The following is a 13077-nucleotide window of genomic DNA, read 5'->3' on the forward strand; positions in this document are numbered from 1 at the left end:
TTCCTTAAGCAAGAAAACTCTCAGATAGAGGTAATCTAGAGGTGTCAAGAGTAGAGGATCAAAGCTGGAACACATGCTGGTCCCTCATTTGCTAAATACAACCTATCAGGAAAGGTGTAACAGGAATTGTTTTTCTGAGATTAAGGTTCATACAAGAAGCACTCTATTGTGTTACCGTGTTCAATATTCTGTCTCAGATGATGTCAAATATTCATTTAACTCCATTATCCTGCCTGTGTATTTCCAAAGTTTCATGACCTACTCAGAACTGAGAGGTTTTTAAAAGGCAGGACTATAAAAGACCATCTATTGAAGGCTAGATCCAGACAGGCCACATTACCATCATCCATAGGTTATTGCTTTGAATAGGGCTGTGGTTCACAAGGCAGCACATGTGATTTCTACAGCAAGAATGTGTCAGCGGTAACACGTGCAAAAAGCAGCTCGCATTACCTAGTTATTAATGTATCCTTTGCTTATTTTCTTAAAATCTGTGTTCCTAATGGAATCATCATTACATACTGCATTAGAGCTGCCCAAAGTTAAGCAGCTGGCTACATCTCTGTCTCATTTGGAATACATCACTGCAGAATGCAACAGAATTAATTGTGGCATTTACACAACATCTTTTAATGTACATAGAAAGGAAGGTATTTTCATCTTCATATTTAGAATCACGGCAAGAGACAGAAACGTCATTGCAGGGGATAAATGATGTAATGATGTATACAGAATGAATGTGTAGTTTAGTAAAATGCAAATGTTTATAAACATTAATTATAAAAATTAATTTCTAATTCAAGGCCAGACTATTTGAAATCTGCAAGGTGTTTCTGCTTAATGATATGCCCTTTTGCACTTCTGATTTACGTTTAGACTAGTCATCGTTCAGAGGGAAGGTTAGGCACTGAGGTGTCAGTCTAATAGTTGTGTTTTTCAAAGCTGTAAAAAGAAGAGGGAAAATGCATTTAGTATTCTTTGTTATAAAAGATCGCAAAAATACTTGCCAAATGCTTATTTATTAACCTATTAGTTAAAAGTGGCTCAATTAAAATAAAGTTTTGCAGTTCATCCTGGGGACAGCATGTCAGGACACTGTGAGGGCCAACTGGTCCCAAGCGAACAGGGAGCTGGGACCAGAGTGTGGTAACATGGTCATCAGGACAGGGCCTGGCAGCCAGAGACCATCCCACTCCCCCAGGCAGAAGCAGAGCAGCTCCAGCCCTGGGCATCGGGCATGTCCATGGGGACAGGGGCAAGCAGAGGCCAGGCTGGGATGTTGGCCCATGGGTGGGCCCGGCTCAGCAAAGCCCATGGCCAGCCAGAGCTGTGGGGAGCTGGAGACTGGCCATGCTGTGGCATTGCTGGGGCAGGGGCTGGCACCCCAGAGGGGCTGACATGGGGTCCTGGGCCATGGGCAGGTTAGGGGAGTCCCAGGGGCCTGGGCAGGGACAGCCAGACTCGGGGGTCCCCTCAGGTCCCTGAGCCAGAATATGAATTGCCATAGAGGGAGTGATTTATTTCAAATCTCAGTTTATCATGTATATATAGTAGAAGTAAATGGAGGTATTGAAAGAATGAAAGTTTCAGTCTCATAAGTGGAAGAATAAAATTCTTAAAAGCACCTAAGTATCTCAAAATTTACTGTATTTCTAGAGGACTACACATTAAGACCCAGAACCATAAGGAGATGTAGACATTGCAGTGCCCCAAACAGCCATACTAAGTACCTGGCTTCATGTATGGAATTAGGGGGTGTAGAAATAAGCACAACAAGTAGGAAACTAGCAAGGGGACAACCTTAGTGAGCCATGAAGAAATGTCAAAAGGAGGCATGTATTTGAAACCCTGCATCTTTTTTAATTTGTCCGATGACAAAAGAATGGGAGTCCCTAACCCTAGCTCTTTGGCATTTAACTCGCTGGAGGCAGGGCACTGGCTTGCTTTCTTCTAGAAGACAATAGATGGTGGCACTGACCTTTGATTTAATAGCTTCAGAGGTAGCTTAGTCATCCAAGTCAGAACAATTTGTTTGATGCGTTCCTTGTCCTGCAGGTGTTCACGTATCCCAGCTCCTATTGACACTTCCAGGTGATGCTTTAGTTGGTAGCATGTTAGACAAAAGTTAGGCAGCATCTCTACTCTGACCATTATGTTTAGTCCTGTTTCCTGCCGAATCTTACTGGTACCTAATCACTGAAATCCACCTACACTGTACTTAGTAACAGCATTTTTTGATCTGACTCTTTTGGAAAATTAAATGTGGCCTTTGTGGATTTCTTCAACAATCCAGAAGAGAAGATTGAGAGACATTCACTGCTGGGAGGAAATACTCATTTTCTTATAGAAAACAATTGTAACAGGGCAGTCTAACTCTTCATAAGCCAGAAAAATTGTTTGGATTTTTCAGTTTGGGGCAAACTCAAAATGAATGTTACAGTGCTGGAATTTCACATAGTGAGAGCGCTGTCCTGCTTAATGCCAGGGAGTAACCATAAAACACTGGTTTTTTTAATGTTTTGGGGTTTCGTATTTTTAAGAAAATGCTCAAAGCTTTTAACATACAAGGCATTAAGTAAGGCTTTCATTTTTAGTAATACCTCTCCTTTTTATGTGTAGGATGTTACATAAGGAAAACTAGTAGTAATGGCCCTTTTTTGTAAAAATCAGTAAAAGTTCATTGGAATAGGCTGAACCTGTTGTTGCTTGTGTTAAAATCTGTTCCTGCTATTTCAAACTCAAAACAAGACAGAAGCAAGAAGAGGAGGGGAAAATTATAGCAAAATAGAAAATTGCTCCATCCGCTGTTCAGGTGCTTTCTTGCAGCTTCATTTCTGGCAAGAGACAAACACAGCGTACACTGTAAGTCCCAGCAAACTTACGGTAATAAGTCACACCATTTAAGTCATTGCTCTCAACAGCTTTTCTGTGTTAGCTGAAGGCACTGATGTCAGACTTATTAAACCGAACACAAAAGAAAAATGATAAGAAAAAGAAGAAAATCAGGGTTGGAAATTATATGAGTGCAGGGAATGGGAATAGCAGCAACACCACCACATTGCTGCTGCCAGAGACTGTCCATGATTTACTAAGGACAAGGTGGTGATGGTGTCATCTAGACATCTCTGTATCTTCTAGCTGAGACAGAACTTTGTCCAGGACTTTCAGGGACTAACAATGTCTAAATGGATATTAATTGCAACCCTAGGAACCTATGAGTATCTTTCTTCTTTTCTGTTTATGTGTCAATATCAAGTTTTTAATTCAATATCTGCTGTCAATATCAAGTTTTTCATTCCCTCTGGCTTTTTCAGCAAAACGGATGGTGGTGGAAGCAGCTATCCCTTTGTTATTTTGCTTACCAAGTATAACAATACATTTGATGTGGTTTTGTCATGTTTACGATGAGTAGTATCTGTGAACTTCTTATTTATGTTAATGCATTCATTCAATCTCTAACTTGTGTATGCTTTTAATGAGACAGTGTTAAGAGACAGGCTTGGACTTCTCTGATCTTAATTGACACTACAAATTTCTGCACAAGGTACTTTAAGAGATTAATGTCTTTTCTTTCCCTTACTCATTAAACAAGTTATTGTATGCAGACATGGCTTCATTAAAGCCAAAATTTTTCTGAGAGTTCAAGTATCCACAGAAGGAAGCCATGATATACTTTTTTAAAAATTTTCATTTGTTTATTCGTTCGTATTTGTATTACTATTATTTTCATAATTTATATACTCCTTGTCTTGGAGTGCATTGACTGGCAGATGGGATTTACATCCACAGTTTTTACCCTTGTATAACTGTGGATGATTTCCAGCCAGAGAGAAAAGCGTTACACTTTTGCGTCTCATTGTTGGTACTTCTGAGAATTACTCCACGCACCCATACATTGGTATTGCTTCATAGCGCCAGTATTTGGGTCATAGGCATAACATGCCTTTGTCTGCAAACACAAGCATATTCTTGAGATCCGTGTAAGTGTATACCTGAGAAAGTGCAGAGGGAAGAGCACGCAAAGTCATGCTCCAAGAATATGGTAAACCAAGGCTGCTGCTACTTGCAGGTGCTGTGCCAATAGTGTAAGAAAAGTTGTTCCTGAGAATCCCGTGAATGACACAGTGACTTTCAAGTATGATGCAACTCCTCTATTTTTTGGGAGGACCTTCAGCCTTCAACACCTGCATGTTCTCCCTACACTCTGTAGGATAAATAGAAGCGATATCCATTTCTTCCAAGACAATGCATTACCACAGTAATTTTAGCATGCTGATCCATTTCACTGGCAAGAGCCAAAATGTCTCAACAGATAACTTATTCTAAATGGGAATTCTTAGTATTTGAAAACAATTTTTAAGATTGGAGAAGTATAAATAGATGTTTCAAGTATTATTTTGTTTGGAGCTTTTAAAGTTATTATCAATGAGGAGAAAAATAACTTTTCTTTTAAATTGGCACCAATTCTCTTGTGATATTCGGTATATTTTTAATGCATATACAGTGCATAATTTATGCCATTATCTGCTGTAAATTTTTCATTACACACGTATAACCAAATTGTCTCTGAATACGGAACAGATAACCTCTTCAGTAATTTCTGTACTTTTATAACAATACACAATTGGAAAGATGCATTCATAACTCTTAAGAGGCCTGCTTTAGTGGTTAAATCATACAAATGGACTTGAAAGTCAGAATAAATTAATTCCCTCTTTCAATTCTGTTGCTGACTTGATTGTGAAATGGAAGTATTCGAGTTCTCTGAACAAACAGATCTAAATTTCAAGCTGTTTAACACCCATAGTTTCTGTTTCATATAACTGGCAAAAGTGTGTTCAGCATCTCTGCAAAGATTAAGAATCCCCATTACAGATCACTTTTAAAAGGTGGATCATAATCTCTGTGTACCTACCTTGCCTCATTTGTTAGTTATGGTTAGAGGCATCAGATGTAATTTTAGAACTCTTATATTGCATGGTTTAGTGTTTTAGCTCACTGCTTTGCCTTCATCAATTTAGGATTTCAGTCTTAGCCATCTCCCGTATCCTTGATATTTACACTGAAGTGGACTTCTCTGTTTAGTCCCTTCTTTTTCCCTTTTCCCTCAAATCTTCTCTTTTCTCTGCAATTTTGCCATGTTGGTCGTTATATATCTGTGTGCCTTTGTTTGAGTAAATGAAGGTTTAATTCATTATATTGAGATCTTATGCCGAAGAGGAAAAACACCTAGTAGTATGCATTATATTGCTATTCATGTAAGGAGAACATACTCCACTTGAAAAAGAACAAATACCTAACACGCAACCTGAACACTCCACAACAGCTTCAGTAACTGAACCTGAACCAGGTCAGAACATGAAGTTGCTTCTTTGCATGGTGTGCTAATCTTTATTTCTTCCTACACTCTTTATTTCTTCCTATACTGGCATGTTCCATATGAGGCACAGCCATATGGATAGCCTGTCAAAAACTGTTCATTGTTAAATCATAATTCTTAATATATATTCCGTATATTTCTTTGCAGAAAGAGTCATTATATTTATTTGTGTGCCAATTAAAATAACTGTATGCAAATTTAGTTAAGTAATTTGACCGTGTTTATTTTCCTGGAGAAGCATCAGTATATCCTATATCAGCATAATGAATTTGGCATTTTCAAAGTGTCTCTGTAAACTAGTAATATAATAATTCATAATTTGGGGGGGAAGGGAGGGAGGAAGCAGCATTAAAAAAAATGCCACCGTATTTGGGGAAAATAAAAGTAATGCTAAAAGCATAATGATAATTTTTTAATGCAAAAACATTTTAGAGAAGCATTGCCTTCTATATACTATTTGATTTTTCAGAAGTCATACTGCCTGAGTTTTCAGAGGATGATTTTCCAAATATACCAGAAATGGAAATAATTAAAAGGAAGATTGAGTTTTTCATGCATGACTGGCAAACAGTGGAGTCAGAAATCAAGCAGTCATCTCTAGCTCAGGTTGTTGTTTTAGAGATTGCTGAGCAAACTCCAGAAAGTCTGCTTAATCAAACCGTGCTGATTATGGAAAGTAAGTAATACTGTTTATGTGATTCACACTTAACTTACCAAAAGGGATTTTGGAGAGCTTGTATGATGAATATATTGGAGGGGCAGGTTATACTCAGTTCTGTATTACTCACATGAAGTGGGAACAAGACATGCTGTGTTCTGTGGGTGAGCTGAAAAGCACACCAGCGGCCTTTAAGACATAGGAAGAGTGAGGAATATATATGTTCGAAAAATATATAGATGGCTATAGAAATATGTACATAATAGCTCCCTAAACATTCTGACAGCGCATTTCCCCAGTTACTTGCTCTATCTGTTCCTGTCAGGATACTGGTTTGAGAAACTGACAGATAACGTAAGTTTCACTAATGTACAATTATCATTGAAGTCAATGAGACTTTCAGGGTGTGTAAAATAATCTAATCTACGCACCTGCATAGACGGTGTTTCAAGACTGGAATTTTATAGTATTGATATTTTTTACCTTTCTTCACTTTTGTACTCAAATCTCTAACAATTCTGAGTACTGGATAAATAATATTGATACTACATTTTTCCTATTATTACTACAATGCAAGTGTTTATTAACCAAAACATTTATTGTGCTAACTTTATAATCAAATAAAATTTGACTGATGATTTTCCCCAATGAACAATAGGAAAAAAACTGTTGCAAACATTAATGGCACTGTCTGTGTGTGTTTGTATAATACTTTTGTACTAGAAATTCCCATTGAAAATCCCAATTTACTTCAACCAAAAAACAACCAGTAGAATTTCCATTTTTTGGAGGAAGCAATATATTAATTCCTACATCCAGGGAGAACATTTTATTCTATGAGTAGGAGAAGTGCAATATACAGTTGGCATGATTTGCTTTCACATATGTGCTTACATTTATGGACAAAGGGAATATATTCTGGCATAGCCAAATTAAAAATATTTTAAAAAAATTTTAACCTTTTCAGAATCTTTTAAATATCATGGTTGGGAATTATCTGCTGAAGACTTAGATGAGGAAGCAGAAGATCTGGCTGCTGAAGGGGACGATGAAGAAGAAGAAGTTGAAGAAGAGGAAAATGAAGATGAAGAAGTAAGCATGCTGGCTTTGTCTGTTTATGCTTTTGTTTTAACTCATTTATTTTCAGTTTGAACATAACCCCAGAGAAGTCAGATTTTGCACCTGATTTAGTGTGATGCAGTTTTAGCCTTCTGACAGAATAAATATCAGCATATGCTTCAAGAACACTTTCATTGTATTCCTGTGTTCTGGCTGATAGTAGTTTTACTCCAGCAAGAAGCATAAATACCCCATGCTAATAGAGAGAATGAATGTAGTTAGTTTTGCAAGATGGCAAAGAGGAGTTTTATTAGAGAAACAACCGTGAACTTTGATTTCTGTCAACTAACAATGATTCTGTGAGCCATCACAGAAACATCAGAAGATGCAGAGTCCTAATGTGCAATCCTCTGTTTCATCTCAGCTACTGATAATTTTCAAACACCCACTGTAATGAAATTAAAGTTCTAGCTTCACCTTTCTTTTATTTTCATCCTATATTGGAAAATACCCATCCCCAAATTTAACAGTACAACATATCCATATACTCTACTGGAGCAGTTTTAAATAGATTTTTTAGAAATTAATTTTATTGGATAAGTAATCTGACTTCATAATACCAGTTCACATTGCCTTTTCTGAAAAAGTCTACTTCTGCATATTTAAAAGCAACAAAAGTGAGTTTCAAGAGCACAGCAGGAAAAGATTTTATCATAGATACTTCTAACTTAATTTTGATCTTCAACAGCTAACTATGATATCATTTCAAATTTAAAATGGTCATTCTTTTCTCAATAATTGTCTCACTAGCCTGGACAGTTTGTTCTCTGACTCTGAATCTGAAAAGTGTGTATTTTCATAGACTTATATTCAGTTTACAAACTATCTTGAGAATACTGTTCTCATTCAATGCTCGGTTGATGTATTTGGCATTACTTAATCTGGTCTACTTGATCTACTTAATCTAAGAGAACTACTGAATTAAAATAGTTTTTGAAATTTTTCATATTATTTTCAGGATGAAGAAAAAACTAAGGAAAAGAAAAGGCACATGGGAGACACAAAACACTTTTGTCCTGTCAGTCTGAAAGAGAGCTTTGTCCTTCACCCAGGACTCAATGAACATGCAGCTAAATATCAAGAAAAGATTTATTATTTTTCAACTTCTGAGTACAAAGATAAATTTTTGATGAACCCTGAGGAGTATGTTGCTCACAATGAACCAATACAAGTAAGAATCTTCAAAATTGTTTAAAGCAGATAGTAACAGATTAAAATCACTATTTTCCATTCCCATTTATAACTGTTTATTATTGCTGATTTTTTTTCTAGGTAACGATAAATATATAATGCAAATCCTTGAAACAAATAAAACACATTGCTTCCCTAGTGACTTTTTAGTGTACATTTAAATTAGCACATTGAATTAATGATGCAAATAAAGCAGAAAAGAGAGGCAGATTATAAGGGTTTATAATAATCATAAGATGTGATTAACAAATCACAAATATTGGGGTTTTTTTTTACTATCTTCAAGTCTTTTTTTTAAGTGAAAAAAGGGTAAGAGAAGGGAAGATTTACCAGAGTTGTCTAATGAGGTTTGATTTTTACCTACTGTCATTAACTGCCACAGTGCATTTGTTCAGTATTTCCAGAGAGCAGGTAGTCTGTTTGGAGAGCAGGTGGTCTGTTTGGAACAGCAGTATAAGGCCTGGAAAAATTAAAATGCAAAATGATGTGACTGCTTTTGATGCAATTTTTACAATGATATTTTGGAAGTGAAAAACAGTAGAGGGTGCACTGTAGACTCCAAATTGTTACAAAATATTCCAATTTTTTCCTATAGGCTCCTCCTTTACGGGTGTGCTTACTTGGGACTCATGGAGCAGGTAAAACTACTTGTGCACGACAGATAGCAGACAAATTAGGCATTTTCCATATTCAGTTCGAAGAATATCTACAGGAATTGATCTTACCCAAAACTAAAGAGAAAATTGGGCCCGATTATGATGAAGAACCTGAAGAAGATAACAGTAGAATGCCAATTCTATCACAGGAACTGGACGACTTCTCTCAGATCATGACTAATGTTGAGACTGAAAAAAGCAAACAGGTAATAATCTGATCTTTTTAATGTTCATACACAAAATAACCATTTTCAGACTGGAATAGCAATTTCCTACAAAATTTTAGCTTGATAAAAATCACTTATGTTAAATTATTTACTAGATGAAATGCAGAAACAATAGTTCTTGACATTTTCTTATGAATGCCACAAACGTTCTTTAAAACATTTCCAAAAATTACATATAGGTTTTTTCTAAACAGTGGAGATAGATGCTAAATGGGGCAAAGGAAGACAAACTGAGGGGAAAAAAATGAAGGTCAGAATAATAACAGGAAGGTATGGTTTCCTTCAAGTATTTATAATATACAGGTTCAGCCTGCTGCATGTGCTCCAGTTGCTCAGGAGTTTAGAAATGTTCACCAGCAGTGCTCTCTGCACTCTCTTGGGGCAAAAGAATAGAAAGCCTCAACCAGCCCTTCAGTGTGACCATACCTTGTCAAAAAATCAGAAATATTTCAGTGTTCATAACAGGGTAAACTAGTATTTATTTAATACAGTAGGGTTTGTAATCTGGATTGTAATGTTGTCTTTGCCTATTGGCAGCAGAGTTTCAAACCAGAAAAACCTCTTAGGTAGCATACAATATGCCTTGTAGTTAAAAAACTGTTTAAAATAGCTGGGTATTCGTGATTCTGGTAAAATAATTGAATGATAGTTGTCAGAAAATTAGTTCTTTTTCTTAATCAGATTGAATACTGGTTGAAGATTGTTATAAATATACATTCTAATACTTGTCTCTTACAGGGTGCAATTTCCCTGAACAATAAATATTTACATAAATGTTTATCAGGAAAGAGTGATTTGTTTTACTAGACAATAACATATCACGGAAAGCAGACAAGATTTCAATGCAAATGAATTCTTCTTTAGACAGCAGTGGATATGATAAAAGCCTTTATTGTGTGGGGAAATCTCAACACACAGCTGCACAGCACATAAAACTTTCAAATAATGCATAGTACAAAGACATTGAAAATCTACCTCCTAGGCAGTACAAATAAGAGTTTATCCAACTCTCTAGGCTTCAGGAAGAAAGAAGTTTCTGCATCACATTCTAAGAGCCTTTTGTGTGTGTGTGTGTGTGTGCTCCTGATACCTGCTGTGTTCCTTCAAGTTACTAGGCATCAAAGACCTTCAAAGACTTCCTTCTACAGGATTTAAGGAAGCACGCAGGAGGGGAAGCAGGCTACAGAGGAGTGTAAACAACATCCATGCACAGTATTAGGAAGATGAGCACTCAATCGAAGTTGAAACTAGTGAGGGATCTGAAGGGTAGCGACAAGAATTTCTACAGGAACAACAGCAGTAACAGGAAGACCTGGAAAATATGAGTCTGCCACTGAGTGGGGCAAGTGACCTTTTGAGGAAAGACACTGAAAAGGCTGAGATGCTCAATGCCTTCTCTACCTTGGCCTTTACAAGTACAGTCTAGTCTCTGTCCTCTGTGCCTAATAGGAAAACATGGGTGAAATGTGGTACTATTACTCACAGCAGAATAGTATCATATTTGGGATCATTTATGTAATCTGGACATATACGAATCAATGGAGTGCATTCAAAGGTGCTGAGGAAACTGCCAGTGGTGCATTCAAGGCCACTCTCTATTGTCTTGAAAAGCAAGGGAGGTCCCTGATAACTGGAAGGTAGTGTTTCTGATGAAATAATACAAAAGCAGGTAACATTGGAAGCAGATTCTTCAACACAGATAGAGTACAGATCAAAATCATGGATGTCAGAAAAAAAATTCAGGTTTTCAGCAGTTAAATCTAACAGGAGGTTCTTTTGGCAAGTCATTTTACAACTTGGTCATCACAGCCAAAATATGGCAAGTGTTCCTGGCACCAATGGTTATGGCTGGCTCTCTCAGCTTTATTTTTTTGGCATCAATACATGTCTTACACTAAGGCACTTCTGTTAGTATTTTTTCCTCATCACCTTCTTATCTGCTGGTAAACAATCATCTTCTTCCACATTAGTATTTTTTTCTCACACTTCTTGGAAAGCGCTTTATCTGATGGCATGACTGCAGAGCTGAGGCGACCACAGTTCAGTTTAGAAACCCATTCACTGGTCCATGCGCAAAACTCTAAAGGATCGTTTTGCAAGGTTGTGGACTTGCTAAGCATTTCTCTGAGTATGACTGCCACCAGACTCTCCAACTATTGTGTTTTTCACTGACCCACTACCTCCCTGAAATAATTTCATTTCATTTCATTTCATTTCATTTCATTTCATTTCATTTCATTTCATTTGTATCATCCTCTTTCACTTTGGCACAAGATACTACAAGTGTATCTATCAAAGCTTAAGGTAAAAGTCAGCTATAACATTCAAAGCAAAAATACTAAAGGCAAACAAAACATATCATAGAGCCTGGTAAGTTTAGCAAAAAGATGCCACCCTGGTTGGTTTCGTATGTGTCAACAAAAGCCTTCCCAGCACCGACAGGTCTGTGAAGCAACCTTCTCCTTTGAACCACTGCTCCGCGGAGTGTTCTCTTTTCTGTACCCAGATATGTTTGATAGCCACTGACATTTAAAAAACACACTCTTTTGGTAGTGTATATCTAGTCTTTTTAAACAAATGTAGATGAGTTTTTACAAATGAGACATTTATAAGGTATGGCAAAAAAAAGTCTTGAATTCTTTAAAGGATACCAGATACATTTCTCTTACAAACTTTGCCATTCTATTTTCAGGAAAAAAACCTAATCACCTAACTAGAAAATAATATTTTCTTTTGTGAATATTACCATGAAAAATAAACACAGCAGGTCAGGAACTGTGATAGTTTCTGAATTCTAATGTTGTCTTTTATTTGGTATACTTGTAAAAACATGTATTTTGATATTATGACTGAGGTAAACTAATCCAGAATCACCAATCTATACCCTCTTTTCATTCTTTTTTACTGCAGTTTGTGTCAGGAAGCCATTTAATGAGAAGTGCATCTGCAGCCGTATCAATCTCACAGTGTTACATATTCTGAAAAAACAGTTTTTCACAAGAACTTAACAGCTAGATTTGGTATTTGAATGTTCTGAATTGACTGGTCATAAATACTACTACTGCTCTGCAGAACAATGCTATTGTTCTGATTTCTGGTCATGTGGCTATACCAAGTAACCTTCCATATCTTTCTTTGACAACTTTCTTTAGCTTACGTCCAAAGATAAAAAGTTGCTTTTAAAAAGTAAAAAAACATTCTGATGTAGAGCAGATAGTCTTCCAGCATGAGAACATGGATAACTAAGTGGAAAACTTCCTGTGGGCAATTAGGAGAAACTGTGATCATTTCCATTTCTATTTCTCTGAATTGAGCGTACATATAATTAAATACTTAATAATTATATTTGGATTTAGGTTTCATTAGAAGTCAAACAGCGGTAATTGCCCCAACTCTAGGGAATTAGCCAACCGCACACATGGAAAATATCCCAAAATGTGTAATGTAGTACAGTGAAATGTGGTAAATGAGTTTACTTTGTTTCTGCTGGCTTAAATCAAATGAAGGCAGTACCTCACTTACTCAAAAGTAAACAAATGTGTCAGGTAGATCTTTCTCTTGATTTTTTTTTCCTTTTTTTTTTGGTGGATTTTCTTTCTATAAAGGAAGTGGAGTTAACTGATGAGGAAGAAGCAATCAAAGCAAATCTAATGGATAATGAGGCACTGCCTCCAGAAGTCCTTGATAACATTGTTCTTGACTGGTGGAAGAAAGAGCCATTCCGGTAATTGTAATTAGATCCTCTTTCTTTAATTACTCTTAGCGAGTATATAATTGATTGTGTTCACAATTACAAATAACTAGTGCAGAGATTATTTCAATGCTCTTGTACTTCTGTTCTTACCT

The 13077-nt window shown here is 36.5% G+C and overlaps 1 protein-coding gene across 5 annotated transcripts in view; it reads left to right on the forward strand.

Moving 5' to 3' along the window:
• Positions 1-13077, forward strand: part of AK9 (adenylate kinase 9) — a 74646-nt gene that overhangs the window by 38483 nt on the left and 23086 nt on the right. For 4 of the 5 annotated variants that reach the window (XR_010070373.1, XR_010070374.1, XR_010070375.1 and 1 more), the window contains 5 exons: positions 5850-6056; positions 7006-7130; positions 8116-8328; positions 8944-9210; positions 12837-12955. Coding sequence is in view for 1 of the 5 variants with exons in the window: in XM_063329806.1 (XP_063185876.1) it covers positions 5850-6056; positions 7006-7130; positions 8116-8328; positions 8944-9210; positions 12837-12955 (931 nt within the window). In the remaining 4 variants the exon portion in view is untranslated. Of the gene's footprint in view, positions 1-5849; positions 6057-7005; positions 7131-8115; positions 8329-8943; positions 9211-12836; positions 12956-13077 lie in introns of those variants that run through there. The other variant, XR_010070376.1, reaches the window with a different exon arrangement.

Source organism: Chroicocephalus ridibundus, chromosome 3, assembly GCF_963924245.1.
Source record: "Chroicocephalus ridibundus chromosome 3, bChrRid1.1, whole genome shotgun sequence".
In the NCBI taxonomy this organism is placed as follows: domain Eukaryota; kingdom Metazoa; phylum Chordata; class Aves; order Charadriiformes; family Laridae; genus Chroicocephalus; species Chroicocephalus ridibundus.